Here is a 20,438-nt window from a genome sequence, read left to right on the forward strand (position 1 = left end):
TGCAAGTTGGTTATCTCCCACTGATTCTCCTCCCACAGCAGCACATCCTAACCTGCAAATCGATCGTAGATGAGTGAGGTCGCGCTCAAACAGGGCACTTTAGCTCATGATGAGTCAGCATACTCCGCTAATTGTTTCAATAACGGGAATTATCATGAGAGCCCCCGCAGATCAAATAAGTCGAAAGGCATATGTAGAAAGAATATTATATTTCCTACACGAAAATAACTCAGATATCAAATATTACAGAGATTTCGCCACTCGTCTGCGTATCTGCGTTTTTATAACTTGCCGCCTTAACTGGTGGGGTGAGGTCGAGTGAGCAGCCGTGAATCACGTCACAACTCGCCTATCAATAGTATCGTAGCATCAAGTCTAGAAGTTACGTCAATAATCGAAAAGATAGGTCACAAAGGATATTCAATTGTCGCTCATTGGGCCTTTTTAAATTAATATTACAGAAATGGTCAACAGTTTTGTAATTTACCAGGCCCTCATCATGCGCACACGCAAACAAGCACAAAACTACTATGACATGCACTAACACTCGACACAATCAAAAATATTACCACGAACAACGTGGAAGAGAGGATTAAGACAGGTGGCTACCCATACAGAAGATTAATAAGAAAGATAAAAAAAAACAAAAAAACAATACGCCATTAGAATAATCGGTAGAGATAAACGCCCAGATAAGATCAGTTCACATCGCCCCCCCCAAAAGAAAGACCGCCCAAGTTACAAAAACCCTCCTCGTTATCTGTCATGTCAAATGAGAATCATCGCTAGAAAGGTGACAAAAGAAAGCGTGAGAAAGCGTGAGAAAAAGAGGTATCCTAAAAGATTGTGAACAAACATAAGAAAAAGTAGCACTTTTGAGTAGGTATAGTACTAAATGTTTACCAAAACACTGTAGACGTCGCATCGTTTCGCATGTACTCGTTAATCGTTAATTCTAATGGGCAGAATACTTATTGCAGTTGCCCTTTAACAATAGTATTCAAACAAGCGGCCAATTCCGTCATTTGGCCACAGCACCCCATCTGCCCTTTAACCCCTCCACCCAACGCCCATAGAGCACATCAGCCAGCTGATTACCGGCTGGCGTCGAACCCAAGTAATTATCATCATCGACCTCGTCGCCGAAGTCACTACTCTGCCTTGAACCCCTCCTCTTCTTTTTATGCGCGACATTGCTAGATGCTCGTTTGGTCCTTGTAATGACCTTAGGTGTCGGCTCCGGAGGCGGAGATGAAGATGCCGCCGTTAAGGTTTCACTAGAGAGGGAAGGCTTTGGTGTTATCATCTTTGCCGCTGCTTCTGCTGCTGGGGATTTCTGGAACGGCCTCGAGCTGGCCAACTGTCGAATAGGCTGATTTTGGGCTTGTGCTTCCGGCTGTGGCTTTGGTTGATGCTGCTGGAAACGTTCCATCATTGCACGCAAGAGCTCGTAACCACTCTCCGGATCTATGGCATCAAGTTGACTCCAAGCTTCGGCCAGGTTGGATGTTGCGGCAGCTGTAGCAGAATTGCCGTTCTTTATGGCTTTGTTTTCGACCTTTACTACCGTCAGAGTTTGTCTTTCCGCGCCAGGAAAACACAACTTACCTCAAGAAGCGTCTTCTGCACGACCTTCGAGAAAAGCTTTCTCCCCAATTGCCCCTCCTCCGTAGTTGGAATACTCATCACTGGTTTCTCACTCTCCAGCTTCAATTCCTTCTCCTGATGGTGAACCGCCTCATAATTCCTGGGTGTATTCTCCGGCGCCCTCTTAAACTGCCGAACCGTTGACGGCGTCTTCCCATAATCTGTTTCGGCCGTCATAGGCCGCTCCGGCCTAACAGGCTTCTGATTAGTCCTTGTAGGGGTAGTCGACTCCAACACCGTCTTTTCAGTTGGTTTCTTTGCAGTTGAAGATCGCCTGCGCTTCTGGTTATGGGCTTTGGCTGCAGATTCCGAGACCTTCCGAGCCTCAGTGACACTGACGCCGCTCTGGGGGGCGGCATTGAGGTTGAGCTTTTGCAACGCCGAGTTCATGCTACGTTCTGAAATAACTTCGCTGGCTCGCATGGCGTTCCTGTGGTGGTCGATTCGGATGGTGCCCGAGTGAGGGTTGGTGCGAATTGTGTCAAAGTCCCAACTCTCTTCGGGCTGGCCTCCAAAGGTGTTCCTATGAGCACTAAAGTAAGCAACTGCAGGTTCAATTGGGATCCAAAGGCAACGAACATAGTCTCTTCGTAAAGCCTCGGGTGTGATTTCGTTACACCCCGAGCATCCCTCTTCAACTGCCAAGCCTCCCTCCTCTCAATTAAGCTCTGCAGCTCTTCGACTCTTCCGGCGTTCTTAATGAACCTATGGCTCAGAAGCTCCCTCGCACTAGCTCTCTGGTTAGGGTCCTTCACTAAACACCTTTCCACAAAATCTTTGAAATCCCTACTCCAGCGATTACCCTCCAAGCGCGGTGCAGGCTCTTTTGGAATGAGAAACAGCACTTTCATCGGGTGTATTGTCGAATGCGGTGGCTCTCCATTGCACAATTCCATGGCCGTGATTCCTAGCGACCATATGTCGGCTTTGAAAGAGTACGGATTCTCCTGTGAGATGACTTCCGGAGCCATCCAGAACGGCGTGCCGACGAATGTGTTGCGCTGCGATTTGATATTGTTGAGTTGTGTAGCAACGCCGAAGTCGGCGAGCTTGACCTGGCCCGTTCCCGAGAGGAGGATGTTCGCCGCTGTTAAATCATGAAGTAAGCAATTGTTTCATTAATATTTATAAATTGAGGTTTACCTTTGATATCGCGGTGAATTTTCCCTTCTCTGTGTAGATATTCAAGGCCCTGCAGAAGCTCTCGCATAACGATCGCAATATGTGCTTCACAGAACGGCGCCGGTTTCAACTACCTCAACGTTAGCTACTACATATAGTTACCTAGCACTCTAGAGGTAGCAAGGAATCCTCGGCTTCACATACCAAATCCAGACACGACCCACCTGCCAAATACTCCATAACTACAATCATTATTAGCTTTCTTTCCTCTAACCACAAATCACCCAACACCAACGCCTATGATGTCAACAACAACAACGACAACACAGCACAACACAACTTACTGATCCATAACTTGAAGCCGCGAACAAAGCTACCGTAGTATTGTGTGACGAACGGGCTCGCGCAACTACTTAATACCGAGATCTCCTGCTGAATCTCCCGGATGTCATCTGCGCTCGACTCGAGATCAATCTGGAAAAAAAAGCAATATATTGTCAGTAGGCTAAATCCTCGTTTGGGTTTGTGCTCGTGGTGGTGTGCCACGTCAAAAAACAATTAATGTGAGGGATGGGTTGGGTTGTAGGTACAGTACATGTTTGATTGCGACGATTGTGCCAGACTCTTTCTCAATTGCTTTGTACACGACCCCGAAACTACCGCCTGTTTAGATTGGTTAGTAAAAAAAAAACTTTAAATTTATTTTTTTATTTGATGTTTTTATGTTTTTTTTTTTTAATTGTTATTGTTTGATGGGATGGATATGGGATTGAGAGTGTTTTCTGGGGGGGTCTTGTGTAACTCACTCCCAAGTTCCTCCAACACCTGGAAACTGGATGCTAGAACATCAACCGACGTGTTTGTGTAGTTGACGGGCATCCTACTACAATCTCTCTCTTTGACCGCGCTCTTTTCTCGAGGTCCCCCCTGGGCGAAAGGGTTTGAGTGTAGTAGGTAGGGTTGGGGGGGGGGGGGGGGTTGTGTGTGAGTGTGGTGGTGGTGTGTTGAATGAGGAAAAAGAGAGGTATAGTGTTGTTTCAATCAAACAAACAAAAAGTATATGAAGGAACACCGAGCTCTGGAAGGAAAATGGATATAAAGGTAAAGTAGGTAAAGTAGGGTTATGTAGGGCGATTGATATGAGAAAGTGATGTTCAGACTGGGGACTGGGGGGGGGGGGGGTGTGGAGTGTCAGTCAGTCTAGTTAGAGTGTGGGTTAAAACGGAAGGGTAGGTAGGTTAGGTAGGGTGTGGTAGGTAGGTGTTGGGCTGGGTTGGGTTGGGCTTCCGAAAACACCACCACTACTCGGAGTCTCTAGAGTCTGCTATCTTTTTTTTTTTTAGCTAGAGACTCGTTCGGGAAGACGCATCGTGGTGTTGTTTTGATTAAAAAAAATTGTGACGCTGTTGCTGTGGTTACCTTTCCTGCCCTTTGTTCGTTCGTTCATCCTTTTCCAGCCCCCCAGCCCAGCCCAGCCCAGCCCCCAGGCTCGCTCACCATCCAGTAGACTCTAGAGTACCCATGCAAGGGGCGGTCCGAGGCAAGAGCTAAGCTTCCGATTTGATGCTTGCTTTGGGGGGGGGGGGGGGGGTCTGGGCAGTGTTTTTGGCTTTCGCGGATCGCGCATCAGTCTGGGGGTGTTTTTATTTTTTTTTTCGTCTGATGATTTGGCGATTCCTACTCTACCTATTCTAGACGCGTTTTTTTTTCCGTGTGTGTTGCTACATATTCGATATCTGTCATGCCCGCCCGCCCGCCCGCCCGCCCGCCCGCCCGCCCGCCCGCCCGCCCCCATGATCCAGATGCAGCCATGGATACATGTAGATACGGAACGGACAGACCAGACGGGGGCGCCGGGGCGTTTCAGCTCGTGTGCTGATTGTTTGGTTTTCACGTTTGGGGTTTAGTGCTTTTTTGTTTGATACTCGCTCATCCCCGTCCTCATCCTCAACCCTATCCCTGCTGTGTCCCCCCCCATGGGCCATGGCACCCCGGTGTGAGAGCAGAACATGGAGTAACCGTGGAAGGGCTGAAGACCAATGATCTGCGCTAGCTACGTTTTGGGAACTAGCTAATTAATATACTCTACCCTACACGTATATAACAAAGCAGGCATGGGTTGTCTGTACTCTGCTTTGGCCGGGTGCGGGTTATACTCTACTCTGGGGCAATTTCGTGAAGAGTGATTACCGTATGGGGACATGCCATTGATAGGGAAGTGCAATGAATGAATGAATGAATGAATGAATGAATGAATGGGGAAGAGCATGAGGAATGTGAAGTGCTCTAATGTAGAGATGCAGCTCCCAGCCACATGGTGCTGTGGTTGAATTTGTGTTGTTGTGCTCACGTCAATTTTGGGGCCCTCACGCATGCAGGGTAGATGGGGAATTAAGGGTTGCTTGAAAGTGCACTTAAGTTGTGGTGTTGCATATGCCATTGCATTGGACCTACATGGCATAGCATAGCGTATGTAGGTAGATACGCAATTAAAGTTTTATGGGGAAAAAAAGGGTCTGCTCTATATAAGCTGGGCAATATCTCCTGGGGCCCACGATTATTCAATGGACTCAACATTATGGAAGAGTTTCAAGTCTACAGTAGCTATGGTCTAGAGTTATTTACTATGACACCGGCCAGCGACAAGTCCACAAGTCATCCTAATTCTGCACCCTATATATGTCACCACACCCCAATTGGCCAAACCAAAACTGCACCCTGTTCCGGAAGGCTTACTGCCTAAATATTTGAAATTTCTGTTTCAATCCCCCATAGAAAAAGAAAAGAAAAAAAGCTACGTAGAAGATGATTATAAGAAAAGGAAACAAGAACAAGAACAAGAGAAACCAAGCTTTTTTATAACCTCAATTTGTCCCCCGCGGCCCCCTCACCTAACCTAAACTAAACCTGACCTAACCTAACCTAAAGACCCCCCTTCCCCCCTCCCCTCCGCCCTCTCCCCACAAACCACCCACCATTCCACCCGCCGCCATGCCACGCCATGCCATGCCTTCCCAAACGCCAAACAGACCAGACCAGACCAGACCAGACCAGACCAAGACCCAGAAAGAGAAAAAACAGAAGAGCGAAAAAAAGAGAGATTAGAAAAAACCCCATCTCTTGCAATTGCCTACGTACGTAGCTAGCTAGTAGAGAACCCGCGACCCAGAGACCTAGAGAACAGAGAAACTACCACCGATAGTGCATATTCTTCGGCGACCCCCTCTTTGTATTCGGGTCGCCCCACGTCGGCTCCGGGTCCTGCTCCGCATGGGCAGGCCTCGGCTTGCGCTGCTGCTGCTGCGGCGACGGCGGAGCTGCAGGGGGGGCGTTATCGTGCTGGTGATGGTGCTGATAGCTATTCCCCTGCCCCTGTGCCTGTGCCTGCCACTGTCCATGGTTCTGTCCCTGTCCACCATACCTCCCGCTGCCGCCTCCTCCTCCACCGCCGCCTCTCCCACCACCACCGCCTCCACCACCGCCGCCCCTCCACCCCCTCCCACGATACCCACCACCCCCACCCCCACCACCCCCACGATACCACGCCGCATTCCCACCGCCGTTCTTGCGCCCCTTATACCCACCACCACCACCGCCCCTCCCCTGCCACTGCCACTGCCCCCTGCCCCTGCCCGTGCCCGTGCCCGTGCTGCCCATGCTGCCGCTGCGTCTCCTCCCGCTCCTGCTCCTCCGGCCCGGGACACTCCCCCAGCACCGGCACCACAAACGTCTTGACCCCCGCCCACATCAGCGCATCCACCTCCTCCGGCAGCGCCCTCGCGGCCGGCGGCGGCTCGTCCCACCCGCTCACGGGCGCGGCGGGCGCAGCAGTGCCAGAGCCAATGATCTCGAACGTCTGCGCTTCGTGTGCGGGGCCGGAGGCGGAAGATGGGGAAGCGGCGGCGGAGGCCTCGAGCTCCGCGATGTGTTGGGGGGCTTCGAGCTCGGTGGCGCCGAGAGAGGTGCCGCTGCGGTAGAGCGTGTCGAGCCAGGCGATCGTGAGGTGGTATTTTTCGGCGGATTTGCCGGTTTCCCAGGCGCAGGGGGGGCCGGAGGTGGTGTTCCAGTCCCAGACCATGGGTGCTGGGGGGGGGGGGGGGGTTAGTGTGGAGGGAGGGGAGAAAGGGGGAGGGGGAGGGGGAGGGGGAGGGGGAGGGAGTTACAAGTTGAGATGGGTGTGTTTCTGCTGGGATAGGGTTGGGGGAGATAGCTAGGTGGGGGATATATAGAGCGGGGGGATATAGAGCTGTGTAAGGGTCAGCGATTGAGGGATGTGTAGCTGTGGTGGTGTTGAGGGTTGAGTGTTGAGTGTTGAGCGTTGAGCGTTGAGTGTTGAGTGTTGAGTGTGCGTAGAGAGAGAGACGTTGGTGTTGAGGGATGGATGAATGATATATGGGACGGACAGAGCGAGAGGGTGAAAGACGAACGGGCGAGCTGTTGCTGCTGCGTACTATGTGTGGACGACGGTTGCACAGCACAGCACACGGGCCTAGGCGTGATCAGGCGTTCACTCCTCCTCCTCCTCGCAGTTCTCACGCTCGCTCATGATCCGTGCAGGTGCGGTTGCAGTTGCAGTTGCTGTCACTGTCACTGTACTGTCACTGTACTGTCACTGTACTGTCACTGTACTGTCACTGTACTGTCACTGTACTGTCACTGTACTGTCACTGTACTGTCACTGTCACTGTACTGTCGCTGTCTAACCTCTGCCAGTGTTACTGTGTGGCCCCTCCCAGCGATCAATGATCCCTCCAGATGACGCGAAGAAGCCAACCCCAGTGCTGGAAGCGGACTAGCAGGCACACGCTAGCAATCCCTGCCACTGCTCTCTCTCCGCGCCTTGCAAGGTTTCGCGGAGCCGCACACGCGCTGCCCAGAACGGCTAGAGTGAGTAGCGAGGTCACACACACACACACCCCACGGGGTCTGAGGGGGAAGAGCGGGGGACAGAGAGGGACAGAGACAGAGAGACAGAGAGGGACAGAGGGACAGAGACAGAGAGACAGAGAGAGAAACAGGTACAGAAACAGAGACAGAAACAGAGACAGAAACAGACAGAAACAGAGACAGAAACAGAGACAGAGACAGAAACGCTCGTCACGTCTTTCCCTTCCCTTCTCCGTGCACGGTGCACCATCACCACCATCCATAACCCCTCCTCACTCGCCCACCCACACTCCTCCACCACACATCACTCGCCCCCCCCCCCCCGCACCACGCAATGGCCTCCCTCCCCTTCTCCCTCACGCACCTCACCGACCTCCTCGACACCCTCGAATCCCTACACACCAAAACACCCCCCCTCCCCGCCTCCACCCTCACCCAAAAGACCCACTCCCTCATCACCTCCTGGTTCACCTTCCACCACCCCACCCTGCACAACCACCCCCGCACCCTCGCCGCCCTCTACTCCCTCCTCCTCCCCCACCTGCGCGCCGACCGCTCCTACGCCCTCCGCGAGTCCGCCCTCGCCCGCATCATCGCGCGCGCCCAGCTCCTGGGCGCCACCCGCGCCGCCGCACTAAACGGCTGGCGCGACTCCCGCGTCGACGGCGACTTTGCGGCCGTGGTGGCCCGCGTGCTGGCGCAGGCGGAGAACCCGGCGGATAGGGGCATCACCGTCGAGTATGTCGACGGCGTGCTCGACCGGGTTGCGGCGAAGAGCCGCTTCTCGAGCGATGGGCTGCGCGCGGCGCTGGAGGAGGGGGAGGGGGAGGGGGAGGGGGAAGGCACCAGGGCTGACATCTTGGTGGCGCTGTATCGGCGATTGACGAGCGTGCAGGCAAAGTGGGTGACGAGGGTGGTGCTCAAGTGTTTGGCGCCTGTGGAGATGCCGGGTATGTTTCTTTCTCTCTTTCCTTCCTTCCTTCCTTCCTGCTTGCTTGCTGCAGGGCTAACGATAGCTGCGATATCCATAAAGAGAGCTACACACTGTCAGCATACCACTTCCTGCTGCCACACCTATTCCGGTTCCAGCAGGACCTCTCCAAAGCCTGCGCGCTCATCTGCGCGCCCAAGTACCGCGTCCACGCACGCTTCCCGCCGCCCCAGGAGCGCGAGCACATCCTGCGCTCGCTGGCCGCACAGATCCTGAAGCCCGAGATTGGCGTCAAGGTCGGGCGGCCCGAGTTTGTAAAGGCGCGGGTAAGGCCCTTCCTTTTATTATTACTACTATTTACTACTACTACTACAAATATACTACATAATATATAACAGATTGACGCCCAACAGAGCTGCAAACACGCCGCCGCCCTCGCCGCCAGCCGCACCTTCTCCCTCGAGCGCAAATACGACGGCGAGTACATCCAGATCCACATCGACACCATGCGCCCCTCGCGCGACACCTGGCTCACCCTCTTCTCCAAGAGCGGCCGCAACTCCACCGATGACCGCGTCCGCGTTCACGAGTAAGCACCCCTCCCCATCCATCCATCTGCATCCGCATCACAAAATCTCACTCGCACAACCAACTAGCACAATCCTCACCACCCTCACACTCCCCCCGCGCACAACCGCCATCCTCGAAGGCGAGCTCCTCGCCTACAGCACACACACAAACAGCATCCTCCCCTTCCACCACCTGCGCGCCCACATCCACCGCGCCGGCACCTACATTGGCGCGCCGCCGCGCGAGCGCTCATCACACCTCATGGTGGTGCTCTTCGACATGCTGCTGCTCGACGGCGCCTCGCTTCTGCACCAGCCGTACCGCGTGCGGGTGCAGCATCTCCGCCGTGTGCTGCCGCGCGATGTGGCGGGGCGGGTGCAGCTCGCGGAGCGCACGGAGGTGGATTTTGGCGTAGGCGGGGGCGCGGTGGAGGTGTTGAGGAGCTGGTTTGTAAGGGGTGTGGTGGCGGGGTGGGAGGGTATTGTGATGAAGCCGGTGGAGGGGGCGTATGTGGATCTGGGCGCTGGTGGAGGAGGGGGTGGGGATGTGGGTGTGAGGTCAGTGGGGCATGTGGGTGGTAGGGAGGCGTGGATTAAGGTGAAGAAGGATTATATGGTGGGGTGTGGGGATACGGGGGATTTTGCGGTTGTGGGGGCGAGGGCGGAGGGGGCGAGGGGGTGGCGGCTGGGGGGTGAGTTTTGGTTTTCTTTTTCTTCCCCGGCCCTTTTGGTGGGGAGGGAGGGAGGGAGGGAGAGTGCTAACGGGTGTATAGTGGGTGTAAAGGCGCTGACGGTGTTCCATGTGGGATGCTTGACCAACAAGGAGGAAGTGAAGGGCGGGCGCGCGAAGCCGAGGTTTAAGGTGGTGTTTGAAGTGTGCTACAGCGTGCCGAGGCATGACCTGGAGGAGATCAATCGGCTGGCGCCGTTTAGGACCGTGGCGTATGATGTGAGTGCATTATCTATCTTTTTCTCCCTTTCGTATAGTTTTTCCCCCCCTATTGGAATTGTGGATGGATAGTAGTTGTGTGCGGGCTTTGCTTTCTTTCTTGCCGTTGGTATTGGTCGTGCTTGGGTCGATCGATGGTGCTTTGGCTAGGAGGGGGTTGGGGGTTTTGTGGTTTTGTGGTTTTGTTATCGTTAACCCTGTATCCCCCCCCCCCCCCCCAATCACCCCTCCACCCAAAAAAACCCGCCACCTCACACACACCCCACTAACTCCCACCTCCCAGTCCACAACAGCCCCCTTCACCCTCGACCCCCTTCCCGGCCTCACAACCCCGACACACCTCTTCCCCACCCCGCTCGTCTTCGAGCTCACCGGTGGCGGCTTCGAAAAGCACGCAAACACGCCCTACTACGTGCTGCGCCACCCGCGCGTGTGCAAGGTCTATTTTGAGCGCGACTACCTCGACGCCATGACGCTGGAGGAGCTGCAGGATGCGGCGAGGGCCGCGGAGAGCTTGGGCGGTGGGGAGAGGGAGGAGGCGGAGAGGGAGAGGGCGTGGGTGGAGAGGATGTTGGCTGCGGAGGGGGAAGGGGTGCGGTGAAGAGGGGGTGGTCGGATGTCGGGAAGGGGGTGGGGATAGGGATAGAGGAGGGGAGGGGGGCGGTGACGGATGCGGGGGTGGGGTTGGTGGAGGAGGTGGAGGAGGAGGGGGCTAGGGTGAAAAGGGCCAAGTATGAGGTATCTCCTGAGCCCGTAGAGCAGAGATCTGCAGAGCAGAAGGCCGTAGAGCAGAAGGCCGTAGAGCAGGAAGCTACAGGACAGAGAGCTACAGAACAGGAAGCTGCGGAGCAGAAAGCTACAGAGCACAAGGCCATAGAGCAGAAGGCCGTAGAGCAGAAGGCTGCAGAGGTTACTCCAGAGGTTGGGCGTAAGCTCCAGGAAGCGTCCCCCCCACCAGCACTAATAGAGGGTAATGATCAAAAGTCTGGAATTCCAGAGACTGCTGAAGGTGCGAATGTGGTAGTAGCAGAAAACCAGCGCGCAACACCCACACCTACACCTACGCCTACGCCTACTCCTACACCTAAGCCGACAGAACAACCAAGTTCAAATTCAGCAGTAGTGGCAGCTATTTCACCAATAAAGGTAAAAGAGGCTGCGGCGCCGCCTGTGCTTCGGGAGCTTTCCCCAAAGGTGAATCCACAGGGACGAAGGCGCTCCTTGGGCGGAAATATGCCGTCAAAAAAGAATCTAGTAGGGAGGAGCTCTGCCAAGGAATTTGGTTTGTCTAAAAATACAGCTAGTGGAAATGGGAATGGGCCTATGGCTACGGTACTGGAAAACGATGAGAACCAACAACCAAAGATACCAGTACTGAAAAGTACGCCTAGCCAACTAATCGAACAGCAGCTCATCCGTGAACAGCGAACCCATCGCACCACCCCGCCGCCAATCCCTAACTGCGCTACTACCCCCCCCAGAAACTACAGCCTTAGAGCTCAAAAACGGGCACTCGCGTATATCCCCTTTGCTTAACGCAACGGTCCTGCTCCCCCACTACCTTTTCAAGTTCCCTGAGCTCAAGGCCAAAATCACCGCCCACAAACCCGCAGCGGTGCACGCTCTTCCTGCTGCCGCCGAGGGTATACCCCCGTTGATGCCGCCGAGCAAGAGGTGCGTCGTCTTGGTTGAGCCGAATAAAACTAGCTTGACGAAGAAGACGCTGAAGGCCTTGGCGGCGGCGGTGAAGGCTGTGGAGGGCGGCGGGTATGGCTTTGAGGTGTATGATTGGAGGGTTGCGGGGAAGGTGCAGCCGGAGGAGGCGTGGGAGGTGGATTGGAGCTTGTATCATGTTTGGAGCATGGTTTGAGTTTTTTTGTTTTTTTGTGGTATTTTTGTATTATTGATATGCCTGGCTGTTGTAATTATTCCCATTCCTGGTTATCGATCGATGATCAATAGTCCCAATGCAAGTATATTTGTATATCAATTAAGGCTCCGCAGACGCATCCCGCTCCCTATAACCCCCAAAGAAGCGGACCCTACTACCCCCGTTTAGGACCTTCAACTTTGCCCTCTCAATCTCGTGCAAACTCGGGCCCTGATTCACAGCCGACCTCTCCTTCTCCCTCTCCCTCTCCCTCTCCTCCCTTTCAAAGATGAGGCAGTTGCGCTCCCATCTCTCTTCGATTGGGATATATGGCAGCCCAGCGCAGTTGGTCTGCAATTGGGCGGTGGATTGTGCTGCTGCTGAAGAAGACATTGTTTTAGCTTGGTTAGCTTGGTTAATTAGGTAGTGGTGAGATGATGAAGGTGTTGATTAATTGTGGAGGTTGCTGTGAGGCTCTCAGGCCGGGTAGATACAGCATAATGACACAAAGGAGATGCTGCTTTCATTGTTCTTATAAACATCTGCGGGTCATGACTTGAAAGGCCGTCTTGGGATGGTGCATGTAGTGAATATAAGCGTTTTCTTTGAGGATTTCCTGGTCACGTGAAGCTATATTAATATATCGAAATGTCTCACTGCAAAATGTTAATTCGAGACAAAGGTTCGAAGCTAGGCCATATGACAAGTGGTTCGGCCTCCATATATAGCCACTTCCACTTCCTGTTTTCGGCCATGGTTAATAGTTAGCAGTGTAGTACGCATAAATGCAGCGATTCTCGGGAAATGATGGAACAATAGGATGTGTTGGCTTTTTGCGTATCAGCAAGATTGTAAGTAGGGTGGGGTGATAGTACTCGAAATATTAGCTAGCTCTGGAGGTAGGTCTTCTCATATCTACAAACCCCCTGTCCCACAGAACCAAGCATTTCTCACGACACTGGAAGCTTGATATGTTATCAAAGGCTAGGTATTCCATCAACTCAGAGCAACCTACTTATAATACTTCTAGAACGCAAGAAGTAAGGAACAAACAGGGAAGAACCAGTTACTATAAAGGATGAAAACCCCGTTCCGCCGCCGCTAAAGTAATTATAGTTCGATATTCCTGAAGGATTCGTAGTGACCTTAATGGCGGATATATTATTCAACTAGTAAGCTAGGGAGGTTATTACATGTATGTAGCGATAGGCGGCGGTACGACGGGGTATAAATCTGTGGTCTCAACTAATTGAAACCCGTGGTGTTGGTTACATGTACTTCCCACGGAAGGTGGTTGTCGCTTCTGTCATCAGCTCGACCGAGTGATCTGCTGTGATTGAGATTTCGGTTCGCTCCTCGGCACCCCACCACCCGGCCCCACAATCGCCTTCTCTCAACTGGGTAACGTTTCTACTGTCTCTACCCCCCAACTTTCTTATCTGTCATCACTTTCTTTACTAAACCCCCACTCTTCAACAACGCGTTTCACTGTTTTCGCACGTACAATCGCATATATGTAGCCGGCCACAAGTCGATGGGAAAGGAAAATGTCGCCGCCGGGAGAGGCATTAAAGCAGAGATGACAGAAAGATCCAACCTTCTCCCCGCATATGCAAAAGATCGAGACCAACTAGAAGGTACCAGGATAGTACAGGTCAGCCACCGGGTATCTGTCTGGATAGATCACATATCTGGATATGAAGAGATGTAGATCATTGAGTAAAGCATCCTGATAGTCACCATCCATGTCACCTAGAAAATCACTTTGGTCCCACAGGTGTAAGGGCCAGGTCGACTCACACATACAGGCTTGACGACCTAGTTATCAGGGTCCCAATCATCTCCTGCAAGTAGATCTCTGCAACCATCACATACCCTGGAAACGAGTAACTCCGTAAGACTGGTCGTCACCAATCGAGTGATTCCTTGTGCGCCAAGCTATGCAGTAGCTAGCTTCAATACGAGACTAGAAGTCTGGAGGGCCGGAGTAACTTCATCGTTTCCTGATTCTTGCTATCTTCATAGCTCGTCTGATATTTCTCTCACAAGAGATATACCTATCGATATGGACTAATAAATGCGGAGAGTTCCAATGGAAAGCGCGTTTGCGCAAGCAAGAAAGGCACCGGCAAGAAAAAGAACTAGTGGCCCGTTAGAGATGGCCCACGCTCAATACGAGGGATTCCACTATTTTTGGAAAAAGTGTTATAGTTGAGATGAAAGGAGCGATCTGCGTTATCCATCGAGACAACCCGCGGACAAAGTGCAAAGACTTGGATGCATAGGCCAACAACATATATGACTATCGAGGCGCAGCTACAAATAAGGTTCAAAAGGACCAATAGTCAAATGAAGAGATATGCCGGTCTAGAAACATTACAGGAGACGACGTGTCGGCCCATCGAGGACACCCTTAGGAGCGGCGGATGCCGTAAATGAAGCGGTACCAATCGAAATACAGGATAAAAAAAATCACCATCCCCTTCTCCTTCGGCTTGAGTGAAATCATGCAATAACAATCATTTCCATGGACGAGGATTGGAACGGTGCCTTTACCTATCCTCTGCCTTGGACCCTTAAGGCGGGGGAACCTTTGTCTGTGTCACATGCACAATCAACCCTACATCGAAGTGCAATAAAGAACCTACCTGCTACAGGGATTGGGGGCGACGCAAGCTTACGTTCCCCGATCTTACAGATCACACAGATATCGTAATTGGATAGAACTTAAGGTTGTGGGGTTAGCCTGCATCATTGTATAACAATGGAGGGACGAGCCAATTGCAAGCGGCTGGGGCACGGAACAGGTTTATATCCTTGCTGTTGTGTGAAGTGAAAGTTTTACTTTTTTGTCGGGATTGGAGGGATGACAAGTTGGGTCACGGATTTTTGAACCAGTCAACGTTTGAGTTTATCGGGGAGTGACCCGTGGAACACTGGGAGATGCTCCAAAAGACACATGCCTCCATCACTCTTTCCTTGTGGGGCAGTTATACATGACGTGGTTGACTTTCTTCGGTGGAGAGATTTTATTGCCAGGACATTAAACCCAGCCAGCCAATGTCTATCACAGCATATATTACACTGTGTGCCTCATGACGATCAACAGGCCTAGTATTCTGACAATAGCTGTAAGCAACCAAAAAGATTCTAACCTAAAAAAGTGCAAGAAGTTAAATCAACCACGGGGCCAAGAACCACAAGCCCCAAGTCGTTTGTGCTGGGAGGAAAGATCGATTTTGAGACATTCACCAAGATTCCGAGACTTGCGTTGATGACTGAACTTTGCTACTACTGTAGTCACAAGCAGTAAGTCAAATTATATGAAGAAGACACATATATCTTGGTGGAGTCGTTGCAAGAAAGCAAGGCCTGCTGAATGTCTCGGTTGAGATCACCAGAAATCACTCGCAAGAGATCTGGATCCTATTTAGTTAGCTAGCCACGAGTTGAGTAGTTTGTGTTCGTCTTCCGGAACCTATCTGTACCGCTCATGGTGACATAGATTTAATTATTCGTAGATATCTAGTATCGCATATCAAAGTCTACCAACTTATGGAAACACAAACACCCATTATACAAAACCCGGCGGCCCACAAGATTGATATAGAAAGAAGCAACCGCCATGTGAGCACGCAACTTATTTGCATCGCATAAATGAGGAAAATAGTCGTGTAAAAAATACAAATCATAAATAGATCAACGAGGGTAAGAAAAAAATAGGTATCATCATTAGGGATTCTTTTCATATTACGTAAGATGAAAAGAAGTGAGCAAAATGAGTGAAGCTCCACGGTCTACAATCTTTGGGCAAAGTGAAAAAAATCCCCCAACTCCACTTAGACAAAGCCCTAGTCATTACCAATTCATCGACACGTTACAGTTCCATAGATAAAATATCGTCGTCCTCTGCCTCGCACGCACATACAGAGTACCTACCCTGCCAACCTCACAGCACTTAACCAACAGTATTAACGATCTCAGATGCTCTGGTCAGCGACTCAACCATCTGTTGGCACTCCTTCCTTCTTCGAATGGTGTAGTCGCTCTCCTTAAGCAAGTTGTCTAGTTCATCTGACTTGTAAAGATTCTCTAAAAGTTCACGTTGCATCTCATCTTTCGTCAATCTGTTCAAAAAAGATATGTTAAACCTCTGGGTATGTCTAGGAGATGAGGATGCTGGTACATACTGGACCAAGTTCAGCATAATAGCTTTGGGTACCATGTCAATCATAGTCCTTCTAACGATATTGTAGTAAGAGTTGATCAAAAGCTCTGTGGATCATGTATTTATTAGTTTCAAGTTCGGATGCCTCTTACTGCGGGGCCAAAGGAACATACTGATGACCTCAACCTCAATCCCTTCTCTTTCAGACAAGGTTCCAGATGCCTTCAATGTAGCTGGTGGGGGCTCCATTGCGGCCATCTTCTTCTTGTTTTTGCTTGCAAAGAAACTTCCAAAGAAACCGCCGTTATCAGGGCCTGAGTCCAGACTTTGTGGGTTTGGCGAATCCCTGCCGCCTCCTGGGAGTGGTTTCCCGGTCTTTGGATCGACTTGTACAGGCTTGGAAGAATTATGTCTTTCGTTTACAATAGCCATAGCCTTGGGTATCTGTTAGCTATACTTCTTATAATTGTACGGGCATAAGGTGACTTACCCTGTGTCCATTAAGAAAGTCGGGATGTCCGGTATTGATGTAGCAAGACTCCATAGAAACCATATCCTGGACCAGTTTGTTGGTTGGCCCCATTGCTTTCTTGAAAAAGGCAATAACGACCTGGTGGAATTTCTCTTTAAGGCCTGGGTATCTCCGGAAAAGCTGTATTTACGATTTTAGAGTGAGTATGATCGCGTTACTACGAGAGTTAGAAAGCACAAACCTGCTTTTGAAGAAGCTGCGTCAATATCCTGACCAACTCGTCATATACAAGACTGACGCACTTCAAACTAGGGTCCTCTAGCCGTTTGATCTGCTGTTTTACGATAAGTTCGAAGGCAGTAGTTCCTACAAACAATGCCGGCGAGGATCCAGATGAATTGTAAAGAATAGTTCTTATGTCGATATCCTTGACTTGGTCGAATGGATCTACAGCCTTTACACCATTTGCGTACAACTCATGGAAAACAAAACTAATACGCGCCCCGCCAGAAAGCTCAATACTAGAGAGCTCTTGGTTATTGCCATCAAGCACAGTCCGATATTCGTTACAAAACTCTGTAATGATATTAAGAATGATGTTGGCACTATTACCAAGGAGTGAATCTCCAAGTGTTGCGAGTTCAGCTGAATATTTCTGGAGGGAAGACGAAATGCGAGATTTGATATCTGGAAGAGTCTGCTTGATGTGCATCATCAAAATCTAGAAATTTTAATTTTGTTAGCTCGGACGCTTGATGAGTTTTTTCCGAGTAATGCTTCCTACCATATTGAGCTTCCTGGCAAGATAAGGCGTTCCGCAATAGGCATGCTTGTTCCTATACGCGCTATGATTCTCGAAAAACGCCTTCTCATGTTCCAAGGCCGAAGAAATGAGCTTTCTGTTATCAATATCACGCTGGCCACGGTTGACAACTGGCACATATCCTAGTCGCAAAGGAATAACTCTCCCAGCAAGAATATCAACAACGTTGGTGCCCTCGTCCATCAAATCAATCTTCGTAAGAACACCAATAGTCCGTTGACCTTCGGGATCAACCTCCCTTGCAAGCTTCAGACCGTCGGAGTTCGCCAAATCGGTGTTACCAGCAGTGACTGCCAAGATAATTGAGTTTGTCTTGGAAATCTGCTTGAGAACCATGTCCTTGATCTGTCTTTCAATGTCCTTCGGTTGATCACCCACAGGCACCTTTGTCAGCCCTGGAAGATCGACCAGGGTCAAAGTCAAGACATTAGGAGAGTAGATCCGGAGACCGATAGGCTGAGGTGAGATTCCCTGATTCTTTCCTGTTTTCGCATCGGTTTCCCGTACGATCTCGTCTCGAATCTTGTTGAAGTCGTAGAACTTCTGGCCTGGAATGTGAAGAAACTCTCCCCACTCGTCGAGGTTTGCCCCCACATCTGATTGCTTCATCTCGTCCTCCTCCTTGTTTGCGCCATTTGTTCTGTTAGTAGTACCGGGGCGGTTGATAAGTTGCAATACCTGCCATATAGTTAGATATAGCTCATCCGAGAAATAAGTCAAACATCATGCTTACCAACGGCCTTCTTGTAACGATACCGGTACCTCGGGGAAGACTAAAAGGTTCAATATATTGGTACTAAATCCCTACATTAAATTATGGAGGGTAAATAGGGGGGCCTACAAGTCTCTCCCGACGATATTTTCTAGCACCGAACTCTTACCGCTCGACTGGGAGCCAACAACTACGATCTGAGGCAAGTCGATGGGATTTTGGACCTGTGAATATTGCCAAGTCAATGTTAGCTACAAGTCCCCACGCACCCGAAGATAGTGGATAGGGGTGGGAGCGCAGAACTACATACTCCTACAGTTGCAAATACATCTTGCAACTTATTGACTAGTGTGATTAGCCCAGGATCGTTGACGTTGATACTGGTTCTACAGCGGGGAGGGTCAGCGGGTAAAACACTTTGACGAACTTCCAGCGCAGAAGCAACCAGAATGAGGGGGGGTGGGATAGTTACGAGGGCTGTGCCATCGCGGATCAAGACGAAGCACGGTGTATAAAGTATAAAGTTTGAAGCTGAAGGGAAATATTCAGAGATGAGGAAACGGGGATGATGATGTTGGCGTAGATGCCGGTGGAAGAGCTGATTGTGGTGGGTAGGATGAGGTGGTTACGAGTACAGTTTCTGGCATCACACAAAAGAGCTGCAAGGCTTGTTGTTTCAATGCCATCGCTTATGGTCACGTGATAGGTTGAACTCCATGAACTTATTTGTTTTCGAGATTTTCTTTCACAACACTGATGCGAACTTTTTAGGGCATATTTATCTAAAAATTTGTGTATTTTTGATATCGTTATCATTTCCCTTGTACGCAATCCGCCTGCTGGTGGACAAGCTTTCGAACCTCCCGCAAAGAACATCCTCAAATTGACAGTCCTGTTGTGAATTCCAGGTAAACGTTTGCGCCTCTAAAATAACCTCCGACGGGTTTCGGCCCGTCAAAAGCTCAAACACACACTTTTGAAGCTATCGTGGACATGTGAAGCCACCACTTTTTCAGGATTTGGCTTGTTTCACCTCCATGACTTCTCTACACATGTGTACCTCATCCCCAGTAAGAATGCCGAACGCACATGTGTCTTTCCTCATTTACCGTAACCTTTCCCTTAGCCTGTATAGTTTTCAACTATATATTTTTGTCGACAAGTTGCTCTAATCGAATAGCCAGAGTTACATGTACTTAAGTACATTCATTGCTTCTTTGTGAATAACAGATACAGCCCCCCGGAAACAAGACCAATGATCAAAACCATATGATATAACAAAACCTCTATTATCTCAATATAACCCATACCCAGCCCCGTACATGTAACTTGCCCAATAGTAAATGAGGAAGAGAAGCCTACGCAATCTCTCTACTCCCCTCATTCTCGAAATAGCAACCCAGGCCTGCCAATCGATAGATGTGAATACCTAACTCCATTATCTAAACCACCGTCAATTCATCCACGATGATGCCAGCTGCAATACCCTTCAATTTTCACTTTGTAGTAGCGAAGAGACGCCAAACGTCTCGTTCTGCTTTGTTCAGGCAACTACAAGCTCTTTAGAGTAATGGCCGGGATCACCATGTTAGAAGTTGCCATAGTCAACAGCCGGCCCCGCAGGGATGGGGAGGTCCACCTGCTACAAACCAAAGAACCAAAATACCTTTGTGTATTTGGTTAAATTTGGAACTGGCCCCCTTGATGTCACTGTATGTACGCACTTCTCGCCTAGACTATAAGCTTGTAACATGTTGAGTAATATGATAGTTGTGTAAGAGCTCAGTGCTCATTGTGGTCTATCAGAGCATGGCTTAGATCTTGTCGAGCGGCGAGCCCCTGATCTTCAGCGAGGGTTAATCTATGTATTGCACAAACGGCATTCGCGTAGAGGGGGGCATTGTTTGCCTGCTTCCAGCTTGAAGGAGTTGGGGCGCTCAGGATATTGTCGTGCCGATATAGTAATGAGTAGACAGCGTAGTATCCGTATCTAGCCATATTTATTTTCGGTACATTGCAATTGCTAATGAGATTGATGTCAGGCCCAGGTAGGTGTCTAGATAAACGGTTGCGTAGGTACGACAGAACCAGAAAAGATGCAATTATCCTGTCAGCCGTGTTTTTGGCGATTTTTTCCAAATTGTTATAAATTTCCCACCCAGTGTGGAAGGAGAGTCAGTCGTTCCAAACAATTGGAATGCACTAAGAGCGATTTTGAGGATTAAAAAAAAAAAAAAAAAAAAACGATGGGAGCACAAGCGATCCCGTCGCCGCGAACACCTACGGTA

General features: G+C 50.4%; 5 protein-coding genes across 5 annotated transcripts; 1 reads left to right on the plus strand and 4 right to left on the minus strand.

The window, feature by feature from the left end:
* Positions 1–1,021: 1,021 nt before the first annotated feature.
* On the minus strand, positions 1,022–3,648 carry LAJ45_09193 (uncharacterized protein; the record flags this gene model as incomplete). Its single annotated transcript, XM_046118738.1, has 8 exons — positions 1,022–1,558; positions 1,609–2,170; positions 2,227–2,734; positions 2,791–2,899; positions 2,974–3,011; positions 3,114–3,243; positions 3,365–3,432; positions 3,576–3,648. The coding sequence occupies 8 exons, from the start codon at positions 3,646–3,648 to the stop codon at positions 1,022–1,024; spliced, it is 2,025 nt and encodes a 674-aa protein (XP_045968123.1).
* A 2,310-nt stretch (positions 3,649–5,958) lies between these two features.
* Positions 5,959–7,315, minus strand: LAJ45_09194 (uncharacterized protein; the record flags this gene model as incomplete). Its single annotated transcript, XM_046118739.1, has 4 exons — positions 5,959–6,433; positions 6,498–6,852; positions 6,933–6,955; positions 7,281–7,315. The coding sequence occupies 4 exons, from the start codon at positions 7,313–7,315 to the stop codon at positions 5,959–5,961; spliced, it is 888 nt and encodes a 295-aa protein (XP_045968124.1).
* A 675-nt stretch (positions 7,316–7,990) lies between these two features.
* LAJ45_09195 (uncharacterized protein) lies at positions 7,991–11,975 on the plus strand (the record flags this gene model as incomplete). Its single annotated transcript, XM_046118740.1, has 9 exons — positions 7,991–8,606; positions 8,690–8,913; positions 9,001–9,176; positions 9,244–9,848; positions 9,930–10,105; positions 10,389–10,697; positions 10,754–11,075; positions 11,133–11,486; positions 11,596–11,975. 9 exons carry the CDS (start codon positions 7,991–7,993, stop codon positions 11,973–11,975), a joined length of 3,162 nt encoding a protein of 1,053 aa, XP_045968125.1.
* A 120-nt stretch (positions 11,976–12,095) lies between these two features.
* On the minus strand, positions 12,096–12,368 carry LAJ45_09196 (uncharacterized protein; the record flags this gene model as incomplete). Its single annotated transcript, XM_046118741.1, has 1 exon — positions 12,096–12,368. One exon carries the CDS (start codon positions 12,366–12,368, stop codon positions 12,096–12,098), a length of 273 nt encoding a protein of 90 aa, XP_045968126.1.
* Positions 12,369–15,933: 3,565 nt separating this feature from the next.
* LAJ45_09197 (uncharacterized protein) lies at positions 15,934–18,636 on the minus strand (the record flags this gene model as incomplete). The annotated part of the gene is made up of 10 exons (XM_046118742.1): positions 15,934–16,102; positions 16,166–16,250; positions 16,317–16,578; positions 16,634–16,795; positions 16,857–17,336; positions 17,400–18,116; positions 18,172–18,211; positions 18,280–18,374; positions 18,461–18,536; positions 18,623–18,636. 10 exons carry the CDS (start codon positions 18,634–18,636, stop codon positions 15,934–15,936), a joined length of 2,100 nt encoding a protein of 699 aa, XP_045968127.1.
* Positions 18,637–20,438: the final 1,802 nt, after the last annotated feature.

The sequence above is a fragment of the Morchella importuna genome, assembly GCF_003444635.1.
Source record: "Morchella importuna strain M04M26 chromosome Unknown Morimp01GS034, whole genome shotgun sequence".
Classification (NCBI taxonomy): domain Eukaryota; kingdom Fungi; phylum Ascomycota; class Pezizomycetes; order Pezizales; family Morchellaceae; genus Morchella; species Morchella importuna.